Source organism: Microchirus variegatus (assembly GCF_963457635.1).
Source record: "Microchirus variegatus genome assembly, chromosome: 7".
In the NCBI taxonomy this organism is placed as follows: domain Eukaryota; kingdom Metazoa; phylum Chordata; class Actinopteri; order Pleuronectiformes; family Soleidae; genus Microchirus; species Microchirus variegatus.
In genome coordinates, this window is record NC_139808.1 from 6,162,421 (window position 1) to 6,177,816 (window position 15,396).

At 41.8% G+C, this 15,396-nt stretch overlaps 2 protein-coding genes across 3 annotated transcripts; both read left to right on the forward strand.

Moving 5' to 3' along the window:
• Positions 1-10,919, forward strand: nfatc2b (nuclear factor of activated T cells 2b; the record flags this gene model as incomplete). The annotated part of the gene is made up of 10 exons (XM_083891923.1): positions 1-121; positions 984-1,953; positions 2,057-2,228; positions 3,055-3,257; positions 4,228-4,400; positions 4,959-5,099; positions 6,466-6,521; positions 6,646-6,778; positions 8,297-8,887; positions 10,826-10,919. 10 exons carry the CDS (start codon positions 1-3, stop codon positions 10,870-10,872), a joined length of 2,607 nt encoding a protein of 868 aa, XP_083748049.1. The 3' UTR covers positions 10,873-10,919.
• Positions 10,920-11,635: 716 nt separating this feature from the next.
• Positions 11,636-14,487, forward strand: manbal (mannosidase beta like). Of its 2 annotated transcripts, none has more exons than XM_083891921.1 (3): positions 11,636-11,760; positions 12,503-12,685; positions 13,730-14,487. In XM_083891921.1, exons 2-3 carry the CDS (start codon positions 12,536-12,538, stop codon positions 13,838-13,840), a joined length of 261 nt encoding a protein of 86 aa, XP_083748047.1. In that variant the 5' UTR covers positions 11,636-11,760; positions 12,503-12,535; the 3' UTR covers positions 13,841-14,487. The 2 variants fall into 2 exon arrangements, with proteins under 2 accessions (XP_083748047.1, XP_083748048.1); XM_083891922.1 differs by having other exon boundaries at positions 11,649-11,810.
• Positions 14,488-15,396: the final 909 nt, after the last annotated feature.

The following is a 15,396-nucleotide window of genomic DNA, read 5'->3' on the forward strand; positions in this document are numbered from 1 at the left end:
ATGACTTCTCGAGGTTTGGGTCTGACCGAGAGTCTAAGTCAAGACATCAGTCAAGAGGAGTTGGATTTTAACGACCTGTTTCTGTATAACACAGAGGAGTTTCCTGTTGGCTGTGACAAAGGTGAGAATGTATTCAGAAATTCCTCTTCTTGTGTAGATGTTTTGTCCGTATAATTCATCGCAATCATCCCTATAGTGTTAGAGTAAATGTTGTCTTCGGCTGTAATTAAGTGGTTCTGTGAGTAGTGAGCTGTCAGGTACTGATGCTACACTGAAATTCTCCTTTCACTGACCTCAAGTAGCTTAAATCATGGCTCTTGATTCCACTTTGGGTGCTATATTTTTAGAAACCAGGGCTAAATTGGCATGTGCAGCCTTTTCAAAAATGAATTATCATTAGATTATCTTAAAATATCTAATAATTTACTGACATCATAAGTGGTTTGAAAGCCAGACGCGGTCCAACGTGAAGACAAAATGTACGTGTTAAAGGTGCATTATGCAATAAATCTAAAGCAACTGGCCGTAAAATCCTCCTAATATGTCACAGAGACTCAGGAATAATGTTCATATAACAAACTGAACTCACCAACAACAGCAGTAAAGACAAAATATTCGCATTAAAAATATATATTTTGCAGACTGCAAATCATGTTTATGTTTTGAAATCATGTTTTGGCATGTGGCGCCACCTACCGCCGTCTACCAATCATTGCAGTCAGTAGAGTCTCAGCTGCCGAGCAACCACGGGTTGCCAGTTACGTCAGAAAACCAAACCTAAAAGACCTCGGTATTTTGAATTTGAGTGTAGTAACCGTTTTTGGCCACATTCTAACATATGGCACCTTTAAGTGTGTTGGGATTCAGCTCAAAGGGCAACCCTCTAACACTAGACATGATGGATGGATGTGAAGGCGAAGTTATCTTGAGGTGGTAATAGTTGTCCCATGTCCACGACTTAAACTTGACTTGTTTTTTGACAGATGATCCCGGTGCCCTCTTCCAGGATAAAAACCAGCCTCCTCTGCTGGTGGTTGACCATCCCACCCCATGCGTCTCCAACTCCAGCCAGAACATCTCATCTTGCAGCGCACTCGCTGAGGAGAACCTGTCAGGATCTGTGTTTGAGTCTTTGGAGCTGGCGGCGAGATCCGGCAACATCGCCGCTCCCAGCCCCAGGATTGAGATTACTCCATCTGGCGACTCTCTCAGCTCGCAGACCCTGAACCCCAGTCCTGGCTCCACAGTCCTGGGAGCCTACAGGGAGTGTGTGAGCCCCGCCAGCAGTAACTCTTCCACAGGATGGCCAGCAGAGTCCTACTCTCCTGTGGCTTCGCCCTGTGTTTCTCCTTCAATCGGAGCAGGCTGCAGCATTGGGTTGTCCGCCTTAGACCTGTGCCCGGGCCTCCAGAGCATCCACACTTCCTCTGCCCACTCCTCTCCGAGAGCATCGCCCCGTAACGGCGTCACAGACGAGGCCTATCTCTTGCCACAGCACCAACGCGCCGCCGCGCCGCTTCCCCACCAGCGCTCCCGCTCTGCCTCGCCACATGGAAAGCGAGCTTATGACCAGGGCCACTCCTGTCTGGGGGCCACTCCTGTCAAGCAGCGCTCACGCAGCCCGAGCCCCATCCCCTCGCCTCACGAGCAACAGGGGTCTCGCTACCTTCACCAGTATCAGGCCCAAGCTCAGTTTCAGACCAAAATTCAGACCCCCTCCACAGGTCTGGAGGAGGACTGGAGCTCCTGTCGGTCCAGAGCAGTTCCCCCGGTAATGGTGCGAAGTGCACATGGCCAAGCTCAGACACAGGACGGTGTGTATAGAGAGGTCTACGACTGGGCCACTGAGCAGGAGAGGATTGGCAGGCCTGGAGCTGAGGTCAAGTCTGACACCATCTACATTGTCCCACCTGTGTGGCCACCAACTCATCCAGTCCATCACAGCACATTCAGGTGTGTTCTTCTTCCTCTTCCTGAGATTTATGTACATCCTTCAGCTGTCTAGTGTTTTTTTGACATTTTGCAATGTACTCTTCCTCTCTTTTCTCCCTCCCAGTGGTCTCTCCATGGCCCCACTCCCGTCTTTAGAGTGGCCAATGCCCAGCCAGTCCAGTCAGTACGAGCTATTGATCCTGCAGCAGCCCAGATCTCACCACAGAGCTCACTATGAGACAGAGGGCAGCCGTGGTGCTGTGAAGACACCTAAAGGAGGGCATCCAGAAGTTCAGGTGGGGTTTTTTTCTTTGGCAAAACTGTTTTCAACTGTGCTAACACAATTGCACAAGGGTTTTCTAATCATCCAATAGCCTTCTAACGCGGTTAGCAAACGCAATGTACCATTAGAACACTGGAGAGATGGTTGCTGGCCTCTTTACACGTATGTACATATTCCATTAAAAACCAGACGTTTGCAGCTAGAATAGTCGTTTACCACATTAACAAGGTATAGAGTGTATTTCTGATTCATTTCATGTTATATTCACTGGAAAAAAAATTGTTTTTCCTTCAAAAATAAGGACATTTCTAAGTGACCTCTTCAAAAGTGAACTACTTTTGAACAGTAGTGTATGACTGTACTTTAGTAATCGCTGTGGGGAAACTAGGGTGCGTTACATTTGCTCCTCCAGAATTAAAATAACACTCAAGAAGATAAGGAATAAGATTAAGAAAACACAATATTAGCAGCCGATTAAATGTATATATTAACATGAAATATGATATGACAAGTAGAAAATGTACTGAACAGTTAGGGATATATGTACATTATATGATCTGTGTGTGGGTGTCAATACAAGATATGAAACAAGAAAACGATGTCTCTTGTCACGCTCATGTCACTTTCACATTAGTACTCCCGTGCGGACAAGTTATTGAGGCATGCGTGGCTTTCAATATGCTAAAGAAACACACACATTGTGAAAGTTACATTGACAAACAATAGAAGTACAACAATACAAAGTTTCCCCTGGTACTTTTGCACCAACAGTCTTTGCATTTTTGCTTTGCCATTGCTATTGGGGGGGAAATCCGATCGTTTTTTGTTTCCCTCGCCAGCTCCGCGGGTATCAAGGCTCGGTTCCGCTGAGGCTGCAGGTCTTCATAGGGACGGCGGACGAGAGGCTCCTGAAACCGCACGCCTTCTACCAGGTGCACCGCATCACGGGCAAAACCGTCACCACGCCCAGCATGGAGAGGGTGATCAGCGGCACCAAAGTGTTGGAGATCCCTCTGGAGCCGACAAACCACATGAGAGTGATGTGAGTAAAACAGAGAAGATGTGGGTTATACTGGAGGTGCGTCAATCCACAATCCAGTGTTAACAGCAGAGGAAATGGGGAAAGCAGTCAGGAGATGAGGAATCAGCAGTCGTGGACAGAGAGACTGAGATGCATGTAGAGGGGGTAACAGCAGGTAGGCAAGTATGTAAGTAGGTGTGGAGAGCTGAACCAAAGGGAAAAGGTCACGTGACGGTCCAGGGAACAGGCAGACAGAAACCAGAGATGCTGAGGCAGAAACGTGGTGAGGTTTCAGACCGAGGCAGTTCAATGGATAGTCAGTCCAGAAATAAACGGGGCTAAGAACAAGCTAGCAAAAGGAGTGAGTGTGGAGCTGGTGCATACACATAATAGGATAAGGAGGTGCTGATTGCAGGAGACGAGGAGCAGTTGTTATCACAGGTGAGCAGTGTTAGCTTGGGAGGTGTGTAGGAGGTGTGTCTTAGCAGGCTGGTTGGGGGCGGGGTCAGGTGAGTGAAAACTGCCGATTGAACTTTGACAATTGTGTTAGTTATGACCGATAACCAACCGATGTCTATGTAAATGACTCTTTCTGTATATATGCATTGTAATCTCTCGTTATAATGGCTATTTTATGCTAACAATGACATGGCTTATTTTCTCCTCCCAAAAAGTTGTTGTTGTTTCTGACAAAAATCAGAATTGCACAACTTCCTGTGTCTTTTCTTGCCAAGTTCGCCCTAGCAGACGCTGGGTTTTCTACAAAAATCCTGTAATTAGTTACTGGAATTACTCAACTGTTAGTAAGTAAACGTAAAGGCCACAAACCACTGCTTCGGAACAAGTCAAAGTTGTAACCACTTTATCATTTCAAACAGATGCAAACCACTCAGTCTCTGTTTCGTAAGCAACCTTAGATGAATATCTCAGTGAAAGTATTCTCTCACTTCTGACTCATCGTCGCGTTCGCCTTCCCGTTTGCGTTTCGCAGGATCGATTGCGTCGGAATCCTCAAGCTGAGAAACGCCGACATTGAGCTGAGGAACGGCGAGACGGACATCGGGCGGAAGAACACGCGCGTGCGCTTGGTGTTCCGTGTCCATGTTCCTCAGTCTGGAGGACAGCTCCTGTCTCTTCAGGTCGCCTCTGATGCTATTGAATGCTGTAAGTAGTGTTTCGTATGTGTATCTATGGGCTTTTGATTTTTTTAAGCTTTTCAAATAAATATGGTCCAGTACGCTCTTAGAAATAAAAGTGCTAAGTAGAACCATAATTATAAGGTTCTTCGGCTTGTCCTCATGGGAGAACCCTTTGTGGTTCCACCTGGAATCCTTTTAGAGGGTTCCACCAAGAACCCTTTTAAACCTCTTTATTCAGCAAAGGGGTTCTCTGGATCAAAATGGTTCTTACTGGAACCATTAGTGTTACCAAGAACCCTTAAAAAACCCTTTCTTCTGGGACAGGGTTTTTCAGAAGCAAATGGTTCCAGGTAGAACGATCAGCCCTTGTAGAAGAACCCTTTTGGAACCCTTATTTCTAAGAGCGCATAGCCAGGAGTGTAAGATGGTTAATGTTTAAGAAACCTGTTGCCGTGTTGCCGTCAAATTCACCAATTTTTTTACTCTTTTTTTCTATCATTATATTGTGGTCAACTGTTGTAAAGGTTTGCTTTAATGTGAACGTCTCCGAGCCAATTTGTTATTGTTGTTGTTGTTTTCTCAGCTCAGCGCTCAGCTCAGGAGCTTCCTTCAGTCGAGAGGCACGACCTGGACCGATGCTCGGTACTCGGCGGTCAACAAATGGTCCTAATTGGTCAAAATTTTACGCCCGACTCCAAGGTGATATTCTCTGAGAAGACACAAGGTGAGGAGGAACCAGCGCTTGTAAGAACTTAAACATTAAATATGGTTATTAGTTCTTGAGAGTCCATCTCATACCGCTCACTGACAAGGTGTTTGTTTTCTTGTGCACAGTAACAGACAAAACTACAGGAAGTCAAAATGACTTTACATCATATGTAAAACCACAAATTGATGCTGATAGGAGGTTTTTTTGGACTCTTTCAGGTGTTTACCCTCATGTCTCAAGGGCTTAAAGGGGAAAGTCCAGATTCAGGAAGGAAAGATTGAACTTTATATAATATCTTGTTATCTCTGTTTGGCAGTCTTTTGCCACCGTAACCTTTTACTCCCTCCACCAAAGTCTGTGGAGAAAATCAGTGATTTTATATCACGGCACACTGGAGTAGTTGATGAAGTTTGAAATTCTTTGTCGAAGTGATGAAAATTTGCCAAATGAGGCAGCAACAGGCACCAGCTCCACTGTCACAGTGAGCTTATAGACTGATTTCCTCTACACTCTTAAAAATAAGGGTTCCAAAAGTGTTCTTCTACAAGGGCTGAGGTTCTACCTGGAACCATTTGTTTTTCAAAGGATCTTTGTAACACTAATGGTTCCATTAAGAACCATTTTGATCCAGAGAACCCTTTAAAACCCCTTTCCTGAATAAAAAAAAGAACCTTTAAAAGGGTTCTTGGTAACACTAAGGGTTCGTTTTAAAAAGGGTTCTCCTATGAGGACAAGCCGAAGAACCTTATATGGTTCTACTTAGCACTTTTATTTCTAAGAGTGTATGGACGCTGGTGCAGCAGAAGATATTGTTGACTTAACGATTCTGGATTCCAATGATTATTAAAATATTTGAATGCTTTGTACAACATCCGATATCTTGCTTGAATTTTATCACGTAGGCAACATCCTCCTATTCGCCCCCACACGTTTAACCCTGTCAGAATGAACCATTAGTTAATTATTGTTAGATGGAAATTGTTACACGGCTTCTGCTCCTTCTGCCCACACAGAGTGGTTGGTTTGCAGGGTTTGAGAGAGCAGGATGCGTACAGTTGACTGCAAGTAAAGAGCTCCCTGTTGCTTGGTGTGGAGTTCTATGCAACAGGATGTGGTTAGACAGACTGATAAAGATTCAGACCCAGAGAAGAGGCTTTGTATATTCTTTTTTTTTTTGTTGTTTTGTTTTCAAAGTGTGGGTAGAAAACAGAAATGTCAGGTAACGACTGAGGTGGGAATGGAAACCAAGCTAGATTTCCACCGTCTGTGTACAAAATTATGTGCTCACATGCTGTGAAACAATAAAAACAGGATTGATATCTTTATGAAATAATTAGCAAGCTAAGGTTATAAATTATTTTCCAAATGTCCTTAATTTCAGACGGGCAGCAAATCTGGGAGGTGGAGGCCGCTGTGGACAAAGACAAAACACAAGCTGTGAGTACTGACAAAAACCAAGACGCAGGCTCTGTCAAGGATTCTTTATATTTGAATACTAAGATTTTGCTCAGCACACACTGCTGTAAAAGCTCGATCATTGTGTTTGATTATCGCCGCCTAGAACATGCTGTTTGTCGAGGTGCCGCCTTATCGAGACCGCACCATTTGCCGCCCAGTCAAAGTCAACTTTTACGTCATCAACGGGAAGAAGAAACGCAGTCAGCCTCAGCACTTCATCTACACTCCTGTGATAGGTACAGTATACAGTACACGTCTGTCGGGAAGGTGGCTAAACTTTCTGTGCCTGCATATCTCCTCTGTCCCCCATTTTTCCTTTCACCACAACCGGTCCAGGCAGATGGCTGCACAGCTGTGAGTCAGAGATTCCTTCCTGTTGAAAGGGACTTTTTCTCTCTCCACCGATGCCTATAGCGCTTTCTCATTGTGAGAACTGTTGGGTTTCTGTGCTCTCGATAATGTCGTCTATGGCCTTGAGATAATGTTAGTTTAATTAAAAAGTTAAGGCGATCGCAAAAACACGGGGTTGACATTTCAAGTCAAGAGAGGTGTTGTGAGGAAATCACAACTCACGCTGAAAGACTCCATACAACTTGAACTGCATTCAAACGACCCAAAAAATAAATTAAATGTAATCTGGCTTCTTGTAATGTTGCTAAAGGGTTAAGTTTACACCCTTACTAGGTCAAATTTGGAGAATACAGGAAATTGCACAACTTAAATCAGATTAGATCCAACTGCAGCAGAATTTTAAGAACACTTAAGGCAACTTTTTAACGTGATGATGTTCTTCATCCTCGCAGTAACTCTGTCTCAGGCAGCTTTTAGGAGGGAACTTAGTGCACCCATGACACAGGTCTTTGCACTGGGTTGGCAACTTTCACATAAGGCGGAAAATCTCGCGCTTTACTGTCGTTCGGCTACTGCTCTCACCACCTACATGTAATACCAAGATCTGATATTTAGACACTCTCTTAGGCACTCTTTAGACAGCAATATACATAAAGATATTTATATGTATATATAAGTGTGACTATGTTACTGCTGTGTAAATACTGATATGCCTCATATATACATTTATTTAACTCTTTAGGTTATGTTAACACTAACGGAGTTAAATTTAACACAAAATCCATTTTCAGTGACTGAATGCAAAGGAAGCCCCTAATTCATGCAAGGAATCATGGACCATAGAAATAAGAGGCATAGACTTTCATGGTCTCAAAAGTATTATTATTATTATTATTATTATTACGGCTGGTAAAAACAGGACTCAGTTGCGGGACACAAGGCACAGAAAGCAAAGAAAGCACTCAGTCAGTGGGCTCAAGACAGAGTCAAAAAACAGCACGCAAACAGGGTCAAACACTAGAAACAACAGAAATGAAGCTGTAACCCTTGCAATAAACTGACAACACAACCTGTCAGTGAGAGACTGCTAGCTAAGATGGCCTTATGTACTCAGAGCTAACGGGGAAACGAGACACAGGTGTGAGAAACCTGCCTGGGCGTGGCCTGTAATCATCATGGTGCCAGTGGAACCAGAACAGGAAGTAATGAGAGAGAATTTCCCGTTTTATCACAAAATAAAACAGGAAATGGAGGAAGTGCTCAATCATAACACGTGTCTCTTCCTTGTCTGCACAATATTCTGTGTGTTCAACGTGAGAAGTGCCAATTAAAGTTAATGGACGATCAGGAAGACGACACCCATTGACACTGTAAAAATTAACTTTGTTTTTTCTATTTCCCAGCCGTCAAAGCAGAACCACCCGATGACTATCGTTCAAACACATACGGCAGTTCAGATAACTGGTCGCTGTCAGTGAAGTCGCTCTACCACCACCTGGAGCAAGACAGCAACCTCCAAGCCCTGAGTGTTTCTCCAGCGCTGTACCATCTTGCCACTGTGGACCCCAGAGTCCGCGCCGTCACGCCGGATTCACAAGACGACCAGTCAGCGTATTACCAGTCCAGTGCCGGCGGTCTGATCGGCAGTCCCGTGTTGTACCACGCAGCAAACCAACATTACAGCGGCTGCGGTGCAGCTCTTCTCGGTGGTTTCCCGGTGGTATCCCACTCCGCCTCCTCTCCCGGTGCCAAACCCCCTGTGGGCAAACTCACCGAAGCTTCTCAGGTTTGCGATTCGTTCGAGGCCTGTTTGATGTCAAGGCAGCAGACGGCGCCGCCAGTGGGGAAGTCGCCACCTTCTAGATTCATCCAGAGTCAAGTGCCACATAAGACGGCATGCAGAGCAGAGCCAGGTGAAGGAAACCACAAAGAGTGGGCTCCAGAGAGGGTTACGGTCAAAGAAGAGAACCTCAGCTATGCCTATCTGGAGGACGGTGAGTACTGTAACTGCACTGCAAGAGTACAGATTGGATTATTGGCCACAGTCTGAATGTATTTAATCCCCACACTTTTCTGACATGAGAAGTAAGAGCAATGTCTGACTACTTAAAGGTGTCATATGTAAGAATGTGGCCAAAAACGGTAACTACATAATACCGAGGTCTTTTAAGTTTCGCTTTCTGACGTAACTGGCAACCCGTGGCTCGGTACTTGAGACTCTACTGACTGCAATGATTGGTAGATGGCAGTAGGTGGCGCCACATGCCAAAACATGATTTGCAGTCTGCAAAAACATTTTTTTGAATGCAAATATTTTGTCTGTACTGTTGTTGTTGGTGAGTTCAGTTTGTTATATGAACATTATTCCTGAGTCTCTGTGACATATTAGGAGGATTTTATGACCAGTTGCTTTAGATTTATTACATAATGCAACTTTAAATCTACAATAGACTACTTTTTATTAAGCTCTGTCTTTGAGCAGCATACCTCAGATTTGTATTAAATATTCTGGATATGTAGGTTATGACCTAACGGAGAAACAATTAGGTGGTGATCCATGTATATTGACAGTGTGGGACAGTGTGAGTGCTTTCTCCAGTTTCAGTGTTGTCGTTCTACAGAGAGAAGCATCTATAAGTAGCCTCGGAGCAATGCTGACCTCCAGAAACTGGTGAAGCCTTGTAAAGCCTTGAAAAAAGTCAAGAGTACAAGCTCAAGGCTGACAGGTGCACAAAGCGTCAAACTGGGAGCTAAAGGTTCATCATTACTGTGACTGACACACAGTTGAGTCGACCTGATTCCTGCATTACATGAAAATAAGGTTGCAACCAGGAAGTGGGCGAAGCACTGGGCAGGGTGTTAATGGTGCAGAGTGGTTTGAAGTGTCATCCTGAAACTGCAGGGAAAGTCCAAGAGCTGTAGCTCAGCTACTTTTGTCAGTCAAGATGAAGGACTGATGGAAATTGTGAATTCTTTATTAAGTCTTCTTAACATTCAGATTCTTGCATCGCATCACTGAAGCTGTTCCCAACTTCCAACCGCTTTAGTTGCATAAAGTTGCATTTATATAACTCTGTGTTAGCAGTCGTACTCAAAAACAACTGAACCAAGTTTCATTCAGTTCTGTGGACAGGTGGCGCTTGACCTGGGGTCGACCCCCTTACATTGTTTAACCCCGTAAAGCCAAAACCATCAAATAATTGACCGAAAAATCTAATTCTTTGAAACTGGAGCCTTTATTGGTCCGTCTGAACAAACAAAATCATTTTTTTAAGATATCAATTTCCATATAGGAGTTTTAATTTGTATCATATTTGATACAGCGGGTCACAATTCTCAAATATTCTTTCTTTTTTTCTTGAACAAAAAAATACACGAACAAATCCAACAAATCCGGGTTTCCCATTATTTTATACATCTGGTTTTTCAGGGGAATAAATGATCACACTGCTCACGTAGAGGGCTCAAAAAGTCATTTATCACATATGATAGGTTTGGCGTTATAGTGGTTAAATGATCTAAATAAGGCGGAGGTTAAAGTTTCGGTTTACACTTCTGTGATAGAAAACAGAAACAGGAAGTGTACTGCAGACAAATGCATGTATGCATGTATACACACCTGCGGTTTGGATGCAAGACGAGAGAGAAAGATGCAATGTCTTTCAGTCTGGTCTCGGAAACCAGCGCGAGTAATAGTGAAAGTAAATGAAACCAGCAACAATCTATTTCAGTGAGCATCAGTGCAGTTTTTGGGATTATATATATATATATTATTATAACTACAGACACGTGGTTGTAGGTTGTAAAAATTAAAAATGTATCCAAAGGATAAATTAGGCTGATGTCTTTAACATGATTCTGCTTTGCTTTGTATTTACACTGTCGTGAACGTTAAAGTTGCATATCTCAATTCATTTATTCATGTTTTCCAGTGAACGACATCATAAGACGGGACTTGAAAGGACACAGTGGAGAGTGAACCTGAAAACCTGCAGCTGCCACGATGTTTAATCCCTGGATATAATCTGTAGAATTACAAATATAACATCCTTGTTGTCTGAAAGGACGTTTGCAGGGTGACGGATCTTTGGACCCAACACTCAATCACCACATTTTTTCATCAAAGAACTGTTATTTCTCATTTTTACTATATTTTACCTAAGTTAGTAGACCATAAATCACGCCTTATACTGCATGTATGTGTTCTCTCTTTTAACATGTATGACTGACTGGCTGTTCTTGAATGTTTACAACTGCTCTTTGTAAGCACGTGTAAAATATTTTCTAATAAATATGTTCATATGAAGCTGTGTCTGGGATGAGCACAACATTGAAGTTAACAGATGACACTGGAATTATAATTTTCCTAATGGATAATCATATAATCATGATCTCAATATTGATAAAAAAATTATTATAATGAACATTTTGGCCACAAATTAGAAGCCATGTTGTATTAACAAAAACAAAAACATATCATTTAAATCATTATCATATTGTTTCAAACGTATTACTACATATATATATTCAATATATATACAATATATTCGTTTTCCACACAAGGACTAGAAAATTATGTTTCAATGAATTTGGTGAATGGGAGAATTATTCCAGCCCAGTTTCACTGTTTTTCATTTATACCATCCATGAGCTCCAGAGGGCGACATTTCCAAACCAATCCTTTACCAGGCCGGAAGTTGTTTTAATCGTCATTTCCGGGAAACGGAATTTATTTTCTTTCCTTTGTAACTCGGATTGTTTCAGGTTAGCTTATTCCAAAAGGAATTTAATATCTTTGTTCACTTTTTGCCCTGACTTTGTTGTTGTCAGTGGACGAAAACGAACAGTAAAACTTCCCCCGTCACTGGTAAGGTTTTCCCGTCATTGTGATATAAGAACCCACATCTACGTTTACACGTATGTTATTTGTGTTTTGTTACGTTGTTGTCCACGTTAATACTGCACCGCCGCATGTTCACGAGAGCAGTTTTCAGGGAAATACGGAATATATAACGTGGAACTTGCATGCCATCATGCCATTGTATTTTGAGGGAAATGTTTAGTAGGCATGCTCTACATACGATGTAACGCTAACTGGAAATGGGTTGAAATGATGATGAAAAACACACTGATGAAACTCCATTTTAAGGATCATCCTGAATGGAGAAACTTGTTGAATCACTCAAGTAACCGATTTAAAGGGCAATATAAATGTGATAATAATGTGACAATACAATACAAATGAAGACTTTAGTGTGTGGTCCTATAGCATATACATATTTGATATTCGCCACTCATGAAAATGGTCAGATCGATCCATGCATCTTTTTGCATGTACACATGCACCTGTGTGTGTGTGAATGTACTTGTCATTTCAGAGAACAGATCAAATCTGATCTGTAATTAATCAGAATTTCAGAATTGAATGCAAAACCTGTGTTGCTGCAGGTATCATGAACGTTTGCAGATTATATAAATCGAGATTATGGATCATGTGCAAAAAGAAAATAGTTTTTTTGGCAATTTTACCTGTAATATTGTGAATCACAGTTATATTTTATATCTGAATTGTAATTGTCCCCTGCCTAACACTGATGTCATTTACACAGAGAGGTCACTGAGGGAAAGGAGCCAGCAGAATCATGACTGCAGATCTGGACCTGTCTCCTCCGGAAGTCCCCGAGCCTACATTTCTAGAGAGTGTACTGCGCTACGGGCTGTTTCTGGGTGCGATCTTCCAGCTCATCTGCATCCTGGCCATCATCTTCCCCACATCCAAGGGCCATGAACAGGTGAGGTGGATGCCGAGAAGAGAAGTCAGGTTTTGGCTGCGGTTTAAGTGAGAGGAGAACAAAATATAAGGGGAAGGATGATTGATGAAAATATTCATGATATTCGTATGAGCTGCAGTTGTCTGGGTGATTTGTGTTCACAACAACAGCAGGAGGAGGAGGAGGCAACATCTGGCTTCAGCTTGCAGCAAGCAAAGACATTTGCCCATTCACTTGCTGTGGAGTTTCTCCTGTTGGGTTCTCCTAAGAGCTCACTCCAACATTAAGAGAGATTATATTAGGGAGCTGGCAGTTGAATGTATGGAGCGCCACAAATGTTGTGGACATTTAGCATTCACACATAGAGCCCCTCACAATCTCTGGAGTTCAGTACATGTCATGTCAGCGTGACACTCTTGACAGCTATAAAACAAATCCTACAGAATGTCACCATTTTCTCTATGTGAAAGACACAAATAAGAAAGAAAGTTGCAGATCTTATTCTTGAATGTCCGTGAAGACAGCGACACGATGGGTTACTTTCTTAATCTCAATCCGAACAGCTGTCAGGAGACTTTATTTATAGGCGAGAGCAATTAAACCCGATGTCTAACTGTTCTATTTCCACCAGCCATCATCAGATGCACTGATTACTCTCCACAGTATGTCGCCGTTTCATCCTCCGCAGCGTTGTGCCGTCGCTGCTCTGCTAGAAGAATAGAAAAGATTGCAATCGCAGAAACAGTGCTGACAGACTGAATGCATTAAAACACTTATGAATTTCCATGCTTCGTGTGTGGCCACAAAATCCTTGAATTGAAATATTTAGATAAAACTGCATTACCAAAAGGTGCAATCTGTATCAATATTTAAAGGATTTCCGATAAGCATTTTATGCAAAACGTAGTTTAATGGCTCGGCTAAGTAATCCCTGGAAAGCACTTCAAATCTATTTAAAACCACTTCTCTCATCATGCTTAACAGTCGTGTGTTTTTATTTGCACACCTCATTTCAGTTGTTTGATTGTTTTTTTTGTTTTTTTCACTCCATGTGTTTCTCTACAGGAGGCAACAGAGTCCATTGACAGCAAAGCTGCCGAACAGATGAAGAAACCTAAAGGAGCAGCCGCTCAGATCCGACAGAAACAAAAGAAAGAGAGCAAAAAGAAGCGATAGATGGTGTGTGTTTGTGTGTGTGTGTGTGTGTGTATGTGTGCGTGAACATGTGTAATCATCACTTGCAGTTACCACTACAATGTGCACTGACATTGAGACACTACAGCGTGACCTTGAACTCTGTCCTATTTACACTCAACATAACATTTGCTGACTGCTACATATTTCACTAGGTAACTGTCTTGCATGTGTTTTCTTTTGCAATTAAATACCATTGATTTGATTGTAGTTGCATTAAAACAGACAATTAAATGCATTACACAGTCATTGGCCCTACTTTATATTCATTGCAGAATCAGTGGACTATTGTGATGCAGATTAGGAAATTAGGAATATGAAACAGTTCACAATAATCTAGGATTAGAGACTTGAAGTAAAAAGGTCAAATTAAGTCAACTGACCAGGACTTATATTGGAGGCCCATTTTTGTTTACACTTTCATATTTGTTAATACAGATTCATAAAAACCCTCGAATAGTAATATAGACGAGGAAGTAGCATTTTGTTTCACGCTGCGTTACTCAAGTCAATCACCAAAAATACCAATCAATTATTGAACACTGAATATTTTAGTGTTTGACTGTTGGTCGGAGAAAAGAAGACATCAGCACAGATTTTAAGGAAACTTATGTACGGAAGCGCATTGGATTCACAAAAAAAAAACTTTGTCTGTTTTTCTGACCAATTTCTTTTTTTGGTTTTTATGAGTCATCTTTTTTCTGTTTTTCATAATGTAATTTTTTTCATGTTTGGTTTATCGGGGTAATTTTTCTCTGATTTACTGAACTTTTTTTTCTGAGTTTAGAAAGCATTTGAAAAAATAAATAAAAACACCTTTATTCCTTTAGTGAGAGCTCGATTTAATGGTAACAACATGGACGCCTTGTTCAGTTTAATCAAGTTTTACTTTGATCTGGGTTTAAAACACTGGGAGATATAGTCCTGTCTCTAAATTACCAGTAGTTTGTCGACTTTAGACAGGCATGGGAGTCACTTGCCGCTTCCGTGCTTATTAGACTTTTTGTCTTTTATTGATAAATAAAAGACATTGACAGATTCTTTAAATCATCAAAGTAATCTATTTCTATCTTCATTCACCAACATGTTATATGCTGTATGTGTTATAGACTGCAGCTTCAAATATTTGTATTATATTGTATTTAATATTTTTTTTTATGGATTTCCAATTGTGTTTGGATAATAACCTGAATTTAAACCCATCAAATACTAACAAAACGAGCACATTTAAGAGTAGAATAAAACTGTTAGTTGTTGTGTTGTAAACAAAAAGCAAAGAACAGCACAGCCTGTACTGTACAGGAATCCAAAAATAATAAGAATGATAATAAAAAAAATACATGAATTTAAGCACATACAATATTAATGAGCCTATTTGTATTTACAGAGTTTTAGCTCCTTTTCTCCAACAGCTAAACTGAGGCTGACTCATCCTCATGTTCCGGAACTGTTCAAAACAGCCAGGTTCGTGTTGCCTAGCAACCGATTTAGCCTGTCACCACCTGACTTGTGGCTTAAACGAGGCAGTTGCTTACCAT